We start from the raw sequence: 19,388 nt of genomic DNA on the forward strand, positions 1-19,388 counted from the left end.
CCCCCCCCCCCCAATGCACGGGAAGACGGCCTCCTGTGGTGCTCTTAAATCAACTGGGGGGGGGGGAGACCTGGCTGGCTTAGCTGGTAGAGCATGCAACTCAGTCTCAGGGTTGTTAAGTTCAAGCCCCATATTGGGTGTATATATTAAAAATAAAGTCATCTGGGAGAAGGGCAACCAGCTTTACTTTAGATCTACCAGCCAGCAAGCAGGATTTCCTGTCTACTGAGAGGACACAAATGTCCTCTTATGTTGGGCACGAATGTCATCTTGCAGAATTTTACAAGAAACCTGAGAGGAAGAAATGAACCCAGTTACGGATGAAGGAACTACAGAGTCCAGAGGCATTAGTAACTTGTCTGGGGTCACACAGCAGAGTTAGAGCTCAAAGCCAGGTGTACTGAGGCCAGGGCATTTGAAGTAGCAATCAGTTTGCAGAAAGGTCCATGAAGGTGAGAGTTGGAAGGACTAACTGAGAAAAGCAGCTGATTTCAAAAGCAGGGCAGAGGACATTTGTTTTTGTAAATTAAATATATGCAATAAGCCCTGGAGCAAGCCATAAAACAGTTACTTCATTCTCTTCATTTCTTTTTTTTTTTTTAAGATTTTACTTATTTATTTGACAGAGACAGCCAGTTAGAGAGAGAACACAAGCGGGGGGGTGGGAGAGGAAGAAGCAGGCTCCCAGCAGAGAAGCCTGATGTGGGGCTCGATCCCTGAATGCCCTGAGCCAAAGGCAGACGCTTAACGACTGCGCCACCCAGGCGCCCCCATTCTCTTCATTTCTTATCTATACACTGCAAACCAATTTATTTTATTCTAGACTAACAACTGAGAATACATTAAAGTCCAATATTAGGAAAGAGATTCGATCTCTCCATTGGATGGGTTTATGCAATAAAATGTAAAGGTGATTAACTATGTAATGACAAAATGCATTAGAAATGTAAAGTAGAAAAAAAAACAAATGAAGCATATTTGAAGGAAAAAGGTTTAATATAAAAATTCAAGATTTACATCATGATAAATGATATAAAACTGAACACCTTCTTGTGATTAAAGTTCAACTTTCACATTTTTTCCCTATTTAACTTAACCTGCCATCTTTTTTCCTGTGTTTTTCTATTACTTTCACCCCACCTGTCCCTACCTACGGTCACATTGACAGATTCCCTCCCTCTCCCCAGTAGTTTAGAAAGCCTACTCCTGCGCAAGCTACAATGATTAACATTAATTTTAATAACACACTTTAATTTCACCAACATCTAAGTAGTATCTGTAACTTTCCTTTCCCCTACTCGCCAAGTACACTGTTCACGGTCCATCCTCCTGGGTAGAAATGTGGTGTTTTAACTTCGTTTTCCTTTTTGACTTTTGCTGTGGGAGGAGGGTAATATATATTGCGTGTACGTGTTTACAGTCATCCTAGATTGCTAAAGTACATCCTCTAGTAATTCTTTCAAAGAGGGTATGCAAGAAACAAACTTTGTGAATTCTTCAATATCAAAAAATGTCTTTGTTTTACCTTCAAAATCAAATGCCAGTTTGGCTGGGTATAGGATTCTAGGTGTAAAGCCTTTTGCCTGCAGCACTTTTATGACACTGCTCCACTGACTTCTAGCATCTAGAGTATCTAATGATAAGTCTGCGGTCAATCTGATTCTTGTTCCTCTATAGGTTATTTCTCTTTTTCTGGAAGCCTTAAGGATTTTTTCTTTATCACTGGAATTCCCAAATTTCACCAAGATGTGTCTAGGAGTGAGTCTCTTCTCATCAATCTTACTAGGTATTCGGTAAGCACTGACAACCTCAAGACTTGAATCCTTTAGCTCTGGAAAGTTTGCTTCAATTATTTCCTTAATTATTTCCTCTGCTCCATTCTCTTTATTATCTTTTTCTGGAATTCCTATCAAACGGATGTTGCAACTTCTGGATCTATCCTCTATGTCTCTTGACCTTTCTTTATTTATTATCTGTTTGGCCATTTGCATTGTATCCTTAGAGAATTCTTCAATGCGGTCTTCTAGATTGTCCATTCTCTCTTCAAGTCTGTCTATTCTGCTGTTCAGAACATCTACTGAGTTTTTTATTTCCAAGACCTCTGGAAAGTAATTTTTAATATTTGCAACCTCCTCCTGTAGGTCTCTGAAGTTGTTAATTACATTTCTTCTGAAGCTTTCTTCTGTTTCTTGTATTAAGTCTGTTTCTTTAGAAGTTTGCTCATCTGTTAGCAGAGTTTTGTGTCGCTCTTTCTCAGTTTTCCTTAAAAATTTGGTGATTCCTGATGGAGTACTCAAATTTGTACTTAAATGCCTTTTCAGCTTATCAGAACTTATCTCTAGTGATTTTAAGGGAGAGGCCAAAGGCAAGGTTGGACAGACTGTCCCAGCTCCTTGGTTTCTGGGCATAGCGGTTTCCTCTTTATTCTGGGTTTTCTGCAACATCCGGTGTTTCACCAGTTTTTTCTTCTCAACGTCCCGAGCCAAATAATCATAGGCAATTTCTTTAAGTCCATCTGAGGCCTCTTTTTTCTCAATCTGGGAGGCAGTCTTTACATTTTCTACTTCAGAGTCCTCTCCTTCCTCCCACGATAAGACTACTTCCATTTCCCACTCTGAACCTTCTTCTTCCTCTGGCTCAGAATCTTCTACCTCTTTAATTAAAACAATCTCCAAGCCATTACTGTTTTTTTCTTCAACTCCACATTTTGTATTTACCACAGAATGATGCTGAAAGGTTGAACCCTCTTCCTCACGTAACAATGAAGCCTCTTCTTCTCCCTCGTCCTCCAGCCCTGAAGTCTCTTCTTCTTCCTCATCCAGCCCTGAAGTCTCTTCTTCTTCCTCATCCAGCCCTGAAGTCTCTTCCTCGTCCAGCTCTGAAGTCTCTTCTCCCTCCTCTTCCAGCTCTGAAGACTCCTCTTCCTGAGTCTCTAAGTTCTTCACCTCTGGCTCAGCAAACTTTACTTCTTTAACAAATAGAAAGCTCAAGCCATCACTGGCTTCCCCCTCAACTCCATGCTTCAAATCTAGTAGAGTTTTCTCCTGAAAGGGGGAAAAAAAACTTTGTTTCTTGTGTCTTTTAAAGGAATTAATCCTTGCACTCTCTAATTTGACTACATATTTTAACAATTACCAAATATCTAGAAAATTCTTTAAGTATTACTTGTTCTTGAATGCCTAGGTCCCCAAACAAGTCATGTTTCCCCTGCGATCACCCCATCATACCTACTATGTGTGTAGCACCTGCAACAAATTTCCGTGAGGTCATGTTTAGTGTGTTCCTTCAATATTCCCAACACTGACCCTCAAGAACAACTCGTGTTAGTGAATGTCCGATTACATGCAAGGACCCTACAGTAAAGAAACTTCTCTAACTTCAGGGACACTACCAAAAAAAAGCCCCCAAAACTGACATTTACTTCTCCCCCAAAGAAAACAAAAATAAATCTAGTATTTCTTAAAGATCTCACTTGCAGTTCAAGCTACAGCCACATTACTCAAAAGGAAAGCATGTTTTTTGGTTAGGAGTTCAGGCTCAATTTAAGACTACTTTGTTCAGGGACACCTGGCTGGCTCAGTTGGTAGAGCATGCAACTCTAAATCTCAGGGTCCTGGGTTCAATCCCCACTTTGGGCATGGAGCCTATTTAAAAAAAAGAATGTCTGTTCAAACCCAGCTGTCACATTTGCTACTGGTGCATCAACTTGCCCTCTAGAATAGCATCTGATGACAACACTACTTCAGATCATTGCGAGGGTTAATTAAGACAACCTAGGTATTGAGCTGGAGACAGTACCTGTAATATATATGTTGGTTCATAATATTCCTTGAAACCCTGTACTTGCCTCTGAGCTTTTCACTTAATGCTCCCTCTATTATGGACTCTTCCCTATTTAGGGGTGGCTGGTCACTACTTGTCCTTCACCTCCCCAGACCATCAGGACAGGTTGGGTGCCTCATCTGTGTACATCACCAGGAAGTTAATTTCTGAGATTAAACGCTGATTCTCAAATAAAGAATTTATTGATCCAAGTATATCTCCTAATTCTAGACTGTCATTTTGCAAATATGTTACACTTCAAAATGTTGGGAGGGCAGGAAATTTGAGAACCCATCAAAAATACTGACTTATGATACAGACCTCTGAGGATACAAATAAATAGAGATGTTCTACTTATGTATTGGCATAATTAATATTGTTAAAAAGTCTACACAACCCAAGGCAATCTGCAGATTCAGTGCAATCTCTACTAAAATCCCAATGGCATTTTTCACAGGCATAGAACAATCATAAAATTTGTATGGAATCACAAAAGACCCCTAATACCCAACACAATCTTGAAACAGAATAAGGCAGGAGGCATCACACCCTGATTTTAAACCATATTACAAAGCTATAGCAATCAAAACAGTACAGCACTGTATAAAGTTACAAAAACAGACACGTAGATCAATGTAAACAGAATACAGAATATATGGTCAACTAATTTATGGAAAAAGGAGCGAAGAATACGGAATGGGGATAGTCTCTTTAATAAATGGTGCTGGGATAACTGGACAGTCACATGCGAAAGAATGAAGCTAGACTACTATCTTACACCACAGACAAAAATATGAAATATACACACATCCAAGGTGAGAAATAGAGAATCTCTATATCACAGGAATGACCTCTCAAGATCGGGATCACAAAAAACATGCAGAAAATAACCTAACTGTTTTCAGTGAAATCAACATGGGAACATAATCTAATATGATTTAAGAGACAAAAACCTAATTTAATATGATATAAAAACAAAAATCCATACATGGAATATGTAACAGCTATATATTAGCATTAATGAACACTCAAATAGGCTTTAGTAAAATAGGTTTATCTGCATTTTCCTGATGGCTAATGAAGACGGCTTAGCAAGACTACTTTATGAATTCAAAGTTGAAAGTATTTGGTAATTTTTTTTCATAATCCTATTGCATGAGGGCTTTTAATTGAACTTACTCAATTGTTTATTTCTATTTTTCCCTTTTACTGATTTAAAAGCTACTATCTTAGGGGTGCCTCGGTGGCTCAGACATTAAGCGCCTGCCTTTGGCTCAGGGCGTGATCCCAGCATTCTGGGATCGAGCCCCGCATCAGGCTCCTCTGTTGGGAGCCTGCTTCTTCCTCTCCCACTCCCCCTGCATGTGTTCCCTCTCTCGCTGCCTGTCTCTCTCTGTGTCAAATAAATAAATAAAATCTTTAAAAAATAAAAATAAATAAAAAATAAAAGCTACTATCTTAGTGTTTACCCTTAAATACATAACATATACATTTTTCTTTTAATGTCTGTAATGAATATGTACAATCTCTTCTCAAACAACTCAAATCTAACCTCTTCCAAGCTTCCAACACCAGCCATTAAAAGAAAACAAGCCTTTAAGTCATTACTTTTAATGTCATGCTTTTACTTTTAATAAATTATTTCCTAAAAATTGGCTTAACCTTTGGAATAACTTTACCAACTATTACTTATTCTCTGTACATAAGCTCCACAGATCTGTCTACTTACCACTTTTTCTTGAATCCCGTACCTTCTTCCTTTCTTTATTTTTTCCTTTTGTGGGAGTACATCTTTCAGTAATTCGTTCATTAACGGTTTTTGGCTAATAAAATTGCTGAGACTTTGCAGATCTGAAAAAGTCCTTACTTCATCATCACACTTAAATGTTAATTTAACTTGGCATAGAACTTTAGGCTCAAAATCATTCTCCCTCAGAATGTTGAAGATGTTACTCCACTGCTTACTAATGTCCAGTGTTGCTGACGAAAAGTCTGCCACCAACGTAAGTACTGCTCCTTCATCTTCTCTGGAGGTTTTTAGAATTTTCTCTTTATTCTTTAAATTCTGAATGATTTTTTCCTCTCTCTCTTCCTTGACCAGTTCATCCTCCCCACGATTCTCCTGTGTTACTTCTGTATGGAGGCTTCGCTCTCCCCAAGTATTGTCTATATTGCTTACGGCTTCTTCCACACTTTCCACAACTTTGTCATTTTGTGACTCATCACAGGATAATTCCTTACCTTGGTCCACACTGTACTCCTCAGCTTTGTCTAATTTGCTACTCAACTCACTCACTTCCTTTCTTTTAAAAGTCAAATTTTCAGTATCTTCATCTATTTCAGAGTTTGCTCCTTCTATTTTCTCTACCAACCCTGTTTTTTGTGTGGCTAAACCTTTTATTTGTGGCCACTCCTTTTTGATACTGGAATTGTTTATATTTTTCACTTCAGGTATTTTACTTTCTACTCCTAGAATTTCCTTTAGGTCCTTTTTAAGGGACTCCCTTATCTCTTCAACCATTAAGTCCAGATTTTCCATCAAGCCTTTAAACTTCATCAGCATAACTGCTGACATGTCTTTGCATTTTAAATCTAATACCTGAGGCATCTCCTGGTCAGTTTCTATCAACTGAATTCTTTCCCTATGGGTGCTATTTTCCTGTTTCTTTGCAAGTCTACCAATTTCTGACTCTACAATGGACATTGTGGATACGTTGTTTTATTTTCCAGAAGAGTAATTTTTGCTCTTGCAGGTCTGCTAGACTCCCCCAAACTCAAAAATCTTTAAAATATATATATCATCTGAAATTAAAAAACAAAACAAAACTCATTTACTGAAGAATTCTTTTGAGAAGCACAGTAATCAAGAATATAAATGTGGTTATTAAGTAAACTACAGCATGAGTACTCCACAACAATTTAATATAAAGGGTAACAAGATGGGTATATGCGTACCAAAAAAGAAATCAGAATTCAAAATTCATACATTATTAAAACCCCATTCAAGTAAAGCTTTGAATGCCATAAATCAACCAAATAGATGAGAAAGAACGATGGAAATTGGCCAGTTTCCTATACTATTAACTTTGCTGCCTATGTTCTCTGTGAGAATTAAACAGATTACAAGAAAATAAACATTATTAAAAAGAGTGTACCATACCAAATTTTTAAAGTTTAAGGTGACTTGGATGGAATCTTAAACAAAATGGAAAGAGAAGCCCCTTTTTTGATTGCAAAGAGTTAACATTAAGACTTTATTTCTTAAAACCAGCTCTCAGGGTGCCTAGGTGGCTCAGTCAGTTGAGCTTCTGACTCTTGATTTCACCTGAGGGGGCCTGAAGCTCTGCTCTCAGCAAGGAGTTTGCTTGAGACTGTCTCTCCCTGAACCCCTCTACAACTCTCCCCCAATCATGCAGCCTCTCTCCCACTCAAATAAATAAAAAAAACCTTAAAAGACAAAAAGCAAAAACTACCCAGCTCTCAAGTCAACTCAGACTATTATTTTCCAGAATACAAACATTAAGGCATACCCTGAGAGGGAACAGAGCAACTAAAACCCATGCCTACTCCCACCTCACAAAGGCCCCTTTATCTTTCCTTGATGGGACTCACTTAGGTTGTTCATTTTTGTTTTTCATCATTACACCCTACTGTCCTGACCCTGCATGGTGGAGACGGAGATACCACCACCCATTCCTCATCCTTTACTTAATGGGGATGAGAAGTGGGTATGCACAACACACACGCTTTGGACAACAGCTGGGATGCCTGATCCTGAATCTTGTCCTCTGCAAAGCCTAGTAGGTATTCAAGTTTTAACCAGTTGCGTTTACTGATACAGCAATGCTGTAAAGACCCTAACTGCTTGAACTTGCAGGTATGAAAAGAAAAATCACATCCCCTTTAACAGAATTCAGCGACTTAATGGAAGAAGATTAGGGTAAATAAACAAAATGCTAGCTCCTATTGAAGCAGATGAACAGAAGAGAAAGGGGAACAGGAGTATGCATAGTAGCTCTGAGGAATAGAACCAGAAAACTTCCCAAGCCTCTAATGGAAACAAAACATGGATCATAGTAATAGAAACCCCCCTGAAATTAAGTCACCTGACTGAAAAAAAACATCTGATCTGGTGCAAGGTTAATAAAAGGTGCATATACCTCTCTATATAATCCTGGTAAGACTTCTGAATGCAGACATGAGCCATGTAAGTTCCCAGGCACGCGCTCCCATTTCGTGAGCACAGACTATATGCTAGTTACTGTCCTGGATAGTAAAGGAGAAAGAGGTTGAGTAAAAACTGACAGGGATGGGCACCCAGGACGCTCAGTCACTGAAGGGTCCGACTCTTGATTGCAGCTCAGGTCATGATCTCAAGGTCCTGATATCAGAGATGGAAGTCCTGCATCCGGCTAGTGCTGGGTGTAGAGCCTGCATAAGATTCTCTCTCTCCCTCCCTCTGCCCCTCCCCACCGATACTCTCTTAAAAAAACCCTGACATGGAACCTCCCCTTCAAGGGAGAGAACATCTAGGGAGAAACAAGTATCAAACGGCAACTGTGCCAACTTACAAAAGGTCGGGGGTCAGGGGTGTCTACACCAGGTGTCATCTGATGTACAGGGATCCCAGGAAGGCTTCCCCACAGAAGTAGCTCACACTGAACCTGAGAAATAAGCAGCAGCCACATAGCAAGAATGGAAGCAGGCACACTCCACGCCAAGGAAAAACTACCCACAAGGCTGTAGTAAGCGTCTGGTAAGATAACCTACAGAGGGAAGGAGCAAAGGGGACGGCTTTATAGTATCTAGCCTCCCTACTAGACAAATGCTTGCTATGTACCAGAACATGAAAGGCCAAGAAAAAACCAGGTTTAAAGGAAGAGTACAAATTTTGTTTGACCTATCAAGTTTGAGGTGCTTGTGAAAATTAGAGAACCAGATAAGTGGGTCTAGAACCCAACCTAGCTTCCGCTCTGCAGATACACATTTGTGAATCATATGCCCAAAGGCAGTTAATTCCACAACTAATGAACATTCCAGAAAGAAAAAAAATCAAATTAGCATGAGACTAAAGAAGATGAGATGATAAACCATATACTGGGAGAAAATATTTCCAAAAGAAACATCTGATAAAGGATTGTTATTCAAAATACACAAAGAATTCTTACAACGCAGTATAAAGAAAATGAACCACCTGATTAAAAAATGGGCAAAAGACCCAGAGACACCTCACCAGGGAAGATCTGCAAACAGCAATTCAGCATATGAAAAGATGCTTCACAACGTGTCAGCAGGTAAATGCAAATTAAAATAATGAGATACCACCACACGCCTATTAGAATGGCCAAGGTCCAAAACACTGACATCAGATGCTGGTAAGAATGTGGAGTTAATGCTGCATTCACTGCTTATGCAAATAAATACTATTACAGCTATTTCGGAAGACAATTTGCCAGTTTCTTACAAAACTAAACATACTCTTACCATATGATCCTGCAATTGTGCTCCTTGGTATATCTCCAAAGGAGTGGAAAACATATCCGTACTAAAACCTGCATACCGGGAGATTTATAGCAGCTTTATTCAGAATTGCCAAAACTTACAAGCAACCAAGATACTTTTCAGTAGGTGGATAAACTGTGGTACCTCCAAATAATGCATTATTCTTCAGTGCTAAATAGAAATGAGTTACTAAGCAGTAAGAGGACAAGGAGGAATCTAAAATGCGTATGACGAAGTCAAAGAAGCCAACCTGAAAAGACTACATACTGTATGATTCCAATTACATGACAGTCTGGAAGAGCCAAAACTATAGAGACAGAAAAAAAGATCAGCTATTCTCAGGGATTAAGAGGAGGGAGATGAACAGGCAGCGCACAGAGGAATTTAGGACAGTAAAACTAGTGCTAGATGGAGGTCATACAGTTGTCAAAACACACAGAAACTCAAGAAAATTCACTTACCAGGAGCAAACCCTAATGCAAACTGTGGACTGTGGGTGAGAATAACACATCAATGTAAATGCACTGGTTGTAACAAACGTAGCACTTGGGCGTGGGATGTTATGAGGGAAGCTGTGCATGTGTGGGGCAGGGAGCATATGGGACTTCTCTGTACTTTTGCACTCAATATGCTGTGAAACTAAAACTGCTCCAAAAATTAAGTTTATAATTAAAAAAAAAACTTAGCATGGAACATCTTGTCTGCCAATGACAAAGCCTAAAAAAACAGAACTTCAAGGACCACTAAAAAGATATAAGAATCACAGGAGCAGCTCACAGGTCATTCATGTCAGCACAAAAAGGATACTTACTTACAATCACATAGTTCAATAATGTCTCATTACAGAAAAACCAAAATAAGAAAAATGATAGCATAAATTTAAAAGATTTCTAAGTACAGCATTTAAATTAGTAAAGGAAACAGCTATTTAAATTCTAAAATAACTCAGTCAAGGGGCACCTGGGTGGCTCAGTTAAGAGTCTGCTTTTGGCTCAGGTCATGACGCCAGGGTCCTCAGTGGGGAGTCTGCTTCTCCCTCCCTCTGCCCCTTCTCCTGCTCATGCTCCACCTCAAATAAATAAATAAGATCTTAAAAAAAACCATTTCTTTGTTGTCTTGAAAAAAAAAAGTACATCACTACATTAACTACTCAAAAAAGAAAACATTAATAGTTGCAAAAAATCTTGACCCTAGCATCCATTCATGATAAAACTCAAATTATAAGCAACAGGAGGTCAAAGGAAAGGTTTATACTAAAAACTCTTGATTAAGTCCAAGATAAGGTCAAAAGAGAAAACATAAACTTACTAATACAAAAAGTGACTGATATTAGTTACACACATTTCATCCCTCCTAATGAAATAAACTAGAAAATCCAACACCAGGAGTTGTACCTGAAACTTAATCAAGGCGACTAAGAGAAAGCAAGGAGTGGAGTCCACTGGGTAAGACTTTCCACGGAGCTTCAATACTTCAGCGACACGGCGGACCAGGGATCTATTGCAGTTTAGGAGACCAAGGGAACATGTGCCCCGTATCTGGATCCCAATTGAACAATCAGCACAGAAGAGCAGGAAATTCTGAATGTGGACCAAATAAATATTAAATGATACTCAGAAATACGAACTTTATTAGCTGTGATAATACTGTGGTTATTTAAGAAATGTCCTTACTTTTTAAGAGATAGATATGGTTCAGAAGGCCCAAAATGGCATCACTTAGGTTAAGGGCCCACATCAGTAAACCAAGACTGATACCTAACTGCAGTTTCAACACAGGACGGTAACCTTGAAGAGGTCAATCGGGAATTTTCTGGTCAGCACCAATAATCTGTCCTGTGGGCCCTCTCCTTCCCCCAAAAGATGAGATAATCCACCTATTAAAACCCTTTTGTCCCCAGATGAAGGGAACCTCACCTGAACTAATCCTTTTTCTGTTTAGGACTTCCTTGTCCTGCCTTTAAAAACCTTTCCCTTTCCGCAGACCTTTGGTGTTCCCCTCTATTCGCTAGACAAGATGCAGCCCAGTTCATGAATTAATAAACTTGTTTGAATTTTTTTTTTAAACACTTAAGTTTTTAAAAAACTGAAGCATAGCTGACATATAGTATTATGGTAGTTCAGGCATACATATAGTGATCTGACAATTATCTACCTTACAATATGTTTACCATGTTGAGTACAGTTACAATACTGAAACTTTAAAGGTAAAATGACATGTCCAGAATTTACTTTAAAATATTTCAGCAGGGACACCTGGGTGGCTCAGTTAGTTAAGCGTCTGCCTTCGGCTTGTGTCGTGGTCCCAGGGTTCTGGGATCAAGCCCCAGATCAGGCTCCTTGCTCAGTGGGGAGCCTGCTTCTCCCTCTGCCTGCCCCTCCCCCTGCTTGTGCACTGACAAATAAAATCTTTAAAAAAAAATAAAATAAAATACTTCAGCAAAAAAGGGAAAAGGAATAACAAGGCAGGGGCACCTGGGTGGCTCAGTGGTTAAGTGTCTGCCTTTGGCTCAGGTCATGATCCTGGAGTCCTGGGATCCAGTCCCGCATCAGGCTTCCAGCTCAGTGGGGAGTCTGCTTCTCCCTCTGACCCTCTTCCCTCTCATGCTTGCTCTCTCTCTCTCTCTCTCTCAAATAAGTAAATAAATAAAATATTAAAAAAAAAAAGAGTGCCTTTGCCAGCGGTTAGGGGAGGCAAGAGAAAAAGGGGCTTACTAGAAGAGTCTTACAAAAAAGAGGGCATTAAATTTCAGTTAATGAAGTGGGAAAGTTCTGGGGGCGCCTGGGTGGCTCAGTCGTTAAGCGCCTGCCTTCGGCTCAGGGCGTGATCCTGGCGTTCTGGGATGGAGCCCCACATCAGGCTCCTCCACTGGAAGCCTGCTTCTTCCTCTCCCACTCCCCTTGCTTGTGTTCCCTCTCTTGCTGGCTGTCTCTATCTCTGTCAAATAAATAAATAAAATCTTTAAAAAAAAATGTAAACTTTTAAAAAAAAATGAAGTGGGAAAGTTCTAGAGATCTGCTGTATGACATCATACCCATAGTCAATAATACTGTATTTTACACTTAAACATTTGTTAAGAGCGTAGATCTCGTGTTCAGTGTTCTCACCATGATTAAAAAAAAAAAAATCACGGCATCAGGTCATTGGAGGAGAGGCTCACTCCCTGCTCGCCCTGTTGCAGGAGGTGGTCAGTGGCTGATTTCCCCTGCAGAGTTCACATGGTCAGCGTGAGCCCTGAGTGTGGAGGAGGCCCACAGCTGTGGCATGCCCCTACTTTCTTTGGCTTGTTCAAAGTGAGGCTGATGACAGTACAGAAGCGAGGCTTTCCCATGCTTTCCTCCGTTTCCACTGTAAGGGCCAAGTGCTCTTTCAGTCACCCATCTCCTTCTCTTAAGACACAGTGTCTTTATTTTATTATTATTATTTTTTTTTTCCTGAAGACATTTCTCTTTTCCAGTGAGACAAAAGCAGCAGTGATCAGGTCTTTGAACACTAGACTGTGCCTTATCCTCTATTCAGCCAAACCTTCCCATGGCCAAGGTCTAGGCCCTGAAGGCTCCAGGGAGAATTACACCTTGGCAACCCCAGGTCCCATCTCCTTCTCTGACGTCCCCTCCTCCCAGCTCTCCGACTCCTTTTCTCTCCCAGCCTCATCTGGCCTCCAGTCCCAAGATGGCGAACACCTGGCATGGGGGTGGCTGATCTTTCTGGGCCCATGAGGAACATTCCTGACCGATCATGCCCTCTTTCCTACTGAGCACAGAGGTAACTTTGAAATCCTTCTCCGCACAGGATTCCTTCAATTAGAGCTGACAACTGAGATGGAAGCCATCTACCATTCCTACTCCAATGACTTGACCATTTTCTTTCAGCCCATCAAGCTAGACCCTGTGGTCGATCGTTTTAGGTCTTCCTAACAGCCCTGTTCCCTTGCACATGCACATGGTGTGTCTGTCTAGTGAGGTGTTCCCTCCACTTTTAGGCCCAGAGTACTAAGCTGTTTGAGTATTTTGCATTACTATGTGGAATTTATGCCATTTTTATGGTTTCTCTTTCAGAGCTGTCTTTGGCTTGTTCTTTAATAGTATCTTCCTACATTCTCGAAGCAGCTTTCCAGAGCATAACCTGCCATTTCAGTCTCCCTAGACCATTCTACCTCCACCCCTCAGGTGTTAACCTCCCTTCCCATTTCATGGGGAACACTAGCAGCGGCTCCCTTGGCCTCCTCCCCTGCCTCACACACGCACCCTGAACTCCCTCTGCATCTCCCGCTTGAGAGTCTTTGTAATGACTCTGCCTGGAACACTGGTCCTCCCTCTTCTATCTCCTGAGATGTTCACTTTTCTTTCACACCCGGCGACAGCTCACCTAGAGCTAAAACCTTCCTTTGCTGTCTCTCACCACAAGCTGACTTGGAAGTTCCCTCCGCTGTTCCCCCACCGCATCTTCTCCCTACCTGGATTACAGTGTTTATCCTGGTGAATTGGCAGGTATCTCCTTTCTAGTCTGATTTTCATTCTAGCCCCGAACAATGTCTGGAATGTGGCAAGAATTCAAGTCATATTTGTTAATTAAATAAATGAATGAATTGGGAAACTGAGGCAGAGAATAGCTCTTGCCCCTCTCCCAGAGTTAGTCATCTCCTCAACCTTCCTGTTAAAGTTCTTTATCTGAACTTCTCTTTTCCAATGCTATCATTTTCTAGCATTGGCTTTAGTTATATCTTTAAACAAATCTTATCATCCCGCCCACTCTGGGGGCCCCTTGAGGCAGCTACCAGATCTAAATCAACTATGTATCTCCCAAAACGTATACACAGTTTATCACACATGTCCTTTTTTTTTTTTTTTTAAAGATTTTTATTTATTTATTTGACAGAGAGAGACAGCCAGCGAGAGAGGGAACAGAAGCAGGGGGAGTGGGAGAGGAAGAAGCAGGCTCCTAACGGAGAAGCCTGATGTGGGGCTCGATCCCAGAATCCTGGGATCACGCCCTGAGCTGAAGACAGACACTTAACGACTGCGCCACCCAGGCGCCCCACACATGTCCTTTTATTAATGTTTGCTGAATCAATAAGTTGTCTTTATATTGCTTTATTCAGAATAAAAGGTCAATATAGGTTCGTTGAATTAAACCAAATTTACCCCTTTGTCCCCAAACTGTCAATATCTAAAAAGACCAGAAACCGAAATGGATTATAAAGTCCATGAGGGTAGGGGTGGTGTGCCTGTCTTGTTTTTGTATTATTCTTAGCAGAATGATGGACAGTGATAGGTACTAAATAAATGTTTGTTGATGAAGGAATGAACATCCTGGGGCGCCTGGGTGGTTCAGTCGCTAAGCATTTGCCTTCGGCTCAGAGCGGGATCCCAGGGTCCTGGGATCGAGCCCCACATCGGGTTCCCTGCTCTGCTGGGAGCCTGCTTCTTCCTCTCCCACTCCCCCTGCTTGTGTTCCCTCTCTCGCTGGCTGTGTCTCTCTCTGTCAAACAAATAAAATCTTAAAAAAAAAAAAAAAAAAAAGAATAATGAGGCAAATGGGGAAGATACCTATTCTTGAATCTGGGTGATGGGTAGGATTCATTCCATCATATGTTTGCAAGTATTCCTAACATTTTTTTTAAGATTTTATTTAAGTAATCTCTACACCTTACATGGTGCTTGAACTCAACGACCTCGAGATCAAGAGTCACACTGCACTCACTGATGCAGCCAGGCGCCCCCCCCCCGCCCCCATCTCCTAACTAAAAAAATTGTTGACGAAACCACTGAGGGGCGCCTGGGTGGCTCAGTCATTAAGCGTCTGCCTTAGGCTCAGGTCATGATCCCAGCATTCTGGGATCAAGCTCCGCATTAGGCATTGGGCTTCCTGCTTGGGGGAAGCCTGCTTCTCCCTCTCCCACTCCCCCTGCTTGTGTTCCCTCTCTCGCTGCCTCCCTATCAAATAAATAAATAAAATCTTAAAAAAAAAAAAAAAAGAAAGAAAGAAAGAAAGAAAAGAAAAAAGAAAAGCACTGAACTCTCCCACCTGAAATACAGACTGCTCAGTATGTCCTACAAGATACTATTAGAGCAAATGCCAAAGAAAACTGAAAATAAGGGCAACACCGTACAAATGCACACAAAATTGAAGCACGAAGGTAATACAGATCAGATAAAGCACCATTCAGGTCAAAAGTATGAAATAAAGCAAAGCATTTTTCAGGTATGATAATCAAAACTAAGTATCCGTGCCCCCAACAACGTGGCTAAGTAAAAACCAAGAAGTTAAGACAAAAGGCTGAGATAACAGTAGAAATTTAAAAGTGTAAAAAATAAAATCAAAAGCCAAGTAAGAATTTTCCTTTAAAGAGAAAAAAATTACAAAGTGCAAAATTAAACATGAGAAATGATCTAATACAAGAATTTTAAAAAGGCGGTTTGCAAATGTATGGTAATTAAAAAGCTAAAAGAAATAAACAGTATCCCAGCAAAACTTTTAAATAATCAGGGGCGTCAGGAAGGCTTAGTCGGTGGAGCGAGGGACGCTTTATCTCCCAGTTTTGAGTTCGAGCCCCACGGTGGGTGTAGAGATTACTTTAAAAAATAAAGTTACAAAAACCCAACAAACCTTTCAAATAATCAAATATTGATCCACAAAGTAAAAACAAACACAAACCCCTCATCAGATCAGTATTATAAAGAAAAATCAATACAACATTTAACGGTTCCATATCCAGAAGTTTCCATTGAACTACACAACAATTTTCATTAAATACTTCTGAACTGCAAGAAAGCTAAAACAGAAGCAAAAAAAAGTTAATAAAACATGTAAGTAACCCACAGAAGAGGGAACATCCTAAACCACCACAAAAAAATCATTAATGTTCCTTATATTAAAAGCTTTTATAATAAGCTAAAATAAAAAAATAGGGCATGCAAAGCAATACCAAAATACGAGAAATTGCACAACCCTGGAAGTTGAGGATATTTATATTAAAAAAAAAAAGTTTAATTTTTGCCTATCTGGAGTGGGAGTGGTTACAACTCTCCAGGAAACTGAACACCTACTAAAATCAGATATATTACATAATAACTCTGCCCTTGAGAATCTACACCAGGAAAAAAACCACTCTGTACAAAGAATACAGAGACAAAAGGTTTAGCATTGTGTTTTCGTGACAGAAGCTCAGAAAGCAAAGTCGCTTAGTAAGAGGATTGAGCTGATGAAGGTCTACCACACTGTGCAACTCTAAGCAGCCATTACCGAGCATATGTAGAGACAAAACACACGGCTTTAGAGTGTCCTTGGTACATTAAAGAAATAAGCTGCAGAATACGCATGTAGTATAATCTCATTTTTGTAAACGCGCACAAAACCAACAGAAATGAGAATGAAACCAACAGAAATGAGAATGAACAAACATGAAAATATGCTCAATTTTATGAATCCGGAAAATGCAAACCAGAGCAGATTCTAGTGTTTTAAAAAGCGGCTTACAGCTAGGGTTGGGGAAAATATCTGCCTTCTCCACCCTGAAAGGGGCACTGGGAATTATCAGAACCTTCTGGGTAATTAAACTGGGGAAAGCATAATACCATTTAGAAAAAGTTCAAGTGAGTCTTTTCCTTATTCTCCCCTGTACCCAGAAAAACCTGGACATGGTACATGGTAAAGAAACAGCAAACCAAACTGCAGGTGGCCACAGGGAACACACGCACAGACAGAAGTAACTGGCTGCCCATTTTGAAAATCCACCAACACAAAGGAAATGCAAGCAGTTAATAAACATATGAAAAAGCAGTCAAGCTAAGGAAATGCAAACCAAAACATGCTGGTCCATCCGGGAGATTAAGAGAAAATTTATTCATCCTCCCCCTACCCATGGCCTAGGGTGTGTGAATTGCTCAAGATTCGCCCTAACAGCCTCCAGTCTTCAGAGTGCCCTCCTGTGGAATACCTGAAGTTTCTTAAAACAGAAACCCAAACTCATGGCTGCACTGATTAAAAGCCTCCCCAATTTTCCTACGCTTAACCCCTTTTGATAGCCATCCAACCCTGACCTGAAACTCGCCAACTTGGCCCCAGCCTCAGTGTTTGCAAATCCCGTTTTCCTCCCTGATTAGGGATTCTGAAGCCAGAGCTGATAGATTTCAAGATGTCTGGGATCTTCGGTGGGAAAGAGACCCCAAATTTATTTTCATTCATCTGTGACAGGAATTTAGCATTTGACAGTGATCAGTATAATACACTGAGATACAGAGTATGTGATCTTCTTATTTAAATAACAAAACCGAGTGGCAGGTCTAAACTACTTTTTAATTTGACTTAACAAGGGTAAAATTGTTTCACTGTACCTTTAACAACTGTATTGTGAAATACCTGTGATTTCTAGTGGTGACAAAATCTGAGATTCCGCTAACAGCCGACAACCACAGCCCCAGGCAAAGGATTCCTAGCCTATACCATCTGCTCCAAGACTCACGGCTCAGGGGTCCAAAGGTCAACTGCCCAATTCATTCTGAACTTCGCACACCGGCACCCTGCGGTTCCACTTCTCCCGCTCCCCAGCCACTCAATCACCAAGTCTCAGGGGCTTACCCAGTGAAGGCCGTTCACCTGGAAGAAGTCCTCGGCAGAACAGGACGTGGTCTTCGCACATTTGTCTCCGTGCCTAGAGTTCAAGCAAAGTCCATGATGCAGAATTTAAAGTTTAAGGTTTACAGGCACCTGGGTGGCTCAGTTAAGCGCCCGACTTCGGGAAAGGTCACGATCCCGGGATCCCGGATCGAGCCCGGCATCGGGCTCCCTGCTGAGCGGGGAGTCCGCTTCTCCCTCCCTCTGCCTCTCCCCTGGCTTGTGCTCTCTCGCTCGCTCTCAAATAAATAATAAAGTTTAAGGTTTAATATGTAGAGAAGTACCCCACTTTGTACATAGGGAAAAAAAGGCTCTCCCCTAGCTGTATGTTTGCTTACATTTATAGGATCATAGGAGTAAGTATGCGAAGATGCAAAGTTATTAATGGAGAGCCTGGGAGTGCAGGTGAGGGGGTATGCTGCATGGAAAGGAAAGATATAGGGCCCCAACTGCGGAGGTAAGCAGAGGGACAGGGAAAGAGGGTGGTTTCTTCTTTGTGCTAGTTGGGGTCTATTTGCTGACATTTTGGCAGCAAACATATATTCTTTTTGTCTTTTGAAAAAGAATTCAGTCATTTCTAACAATGAGGAAGATGCAGAAAGTCACTACCTTCAAACCGATTCCCTTCTAGTTTATGGGAAATACTGCGAAGATGGGTTGGAGATGAAGTTCAAGGCCTCGTATCTAGGAAATGAAGACAGACTGAACCCCCAGGCCCGCCTGGCTCCAAAGCGCTCTCTCACTCCATTACTCCCCAAAGACACCATGGAAATTTTCACCTCCCCAGCCCTTCTTTAAAAGCCAGTAGCTTAAATACTGCTTCCTTTCCTTGACTTCATTCTCTCCTCCTGGCGCTATTTTCTTTTCTTGTTTTAATAATCTCTACACCCGATGGGGGGGCTCGAACTCACCACCTCACATCAAGAGTCTCACGCTCTACCGACTGCGCCAGCCAGGCAAGGCGCCCCTGGCACTGCTACTTTAATGTTCCTACTTTTCGAGGAGGGGACGCTCAGGAAGATGTCTCTCACCAGGCCCTGAGGAACAAAGCAGGTAGCAAAGCGAGAAGGGCCCCAGCAGCGCCCATTCCCCTCGCACTTGGGCCAGTCTTACCTGGAGAAGGGATGCAGCCTGAGGACGTACACAAGCGCCTGAGGAGGAAAGACGGATTCAGCAAGTTTTGTAGGCTCCTCCCTTCGCCTGGAGGAGTTCGAAAGATTCTAGTCCAATCCCCTCGCAAGCTACCCTCCCTCGCCCCTCCCCCGGAAATCTCCTCCAATCCTGAGGCACTCGCTGACTTCCGGTTGCTGGCTGCCGCCGGAGCCCCAGCCCCCAGCTCTAATTCCTCTGAGCCTCGGGCTAAACGTGCCCCACCCCACCCCACCCCTCCACCTGACGCAAACTCCCAGCCCACCCCCAACCCACCTACCTCCACTCATGCAACCCCC

At 41.4% G+C, this 19,388-nt stretch overlaps 1 protein-coding gene across 1 annotated transcript in view; it reads right to left on the bottom strand.

Annotated features, from left to right (window-relative positions):
• Positions 1 to 1,006: 1,006 nt before the first annotated feature.
• Positions 1,007 to 19,388, bottom strand: part of L1TD1 (LINE1 type transposase domain containing 1) — a 28,568-nt gene continuing 10,186 nt past the window's right edge. Inside the window, exons 2-7 of the mRNA XM_008690842.2 lie at positions 17,905 to 17,977; positions 16,019 to 16,099; positions 10,719 to 10,904; positions 8,394 to 8,588; positions 5,552 to 6,541; positions 1,007 to 3,044 (exon numbers count right to left, since the gene is read on the bottom strand). Of these exons, the coding sequence (XP_008689064.2) occupies positions 1,434 to 3,044; positions 5,552 to 6,541; positions 8,394 to 8,588; positions 10,719 to 10,904; positions 16,019 to 16,099; positions 17,905 to 17,977 (3,136 nt within the window). The 3' untranslated portion in view covers positions 1,007 to 1,433. The remainder of the gene's footprint in view (positions 3,045 to 5,551; positions 6,542 to 8,393; positions 8,589 to 10,718; positions 10,905 to 16,018; positions 16,100 to 17,904; positions 17,978 to 19,388) is intronic.

This window comes from Ursus maritimus, unplaced genomic scaffold (assembly GCF_017311325.1).
Source record: "Ursus maritimus isolate PB19 unplaced genomic scaffold, ASM1731132v1 scaffold_12, whole genome shotgun sequence".
Taxonomy (NCBI): Eukaryota; Metazoa; Chordata; class Mammalia; order Carnivora; family Ursidae; genus Ursus; species Ursus maritimus.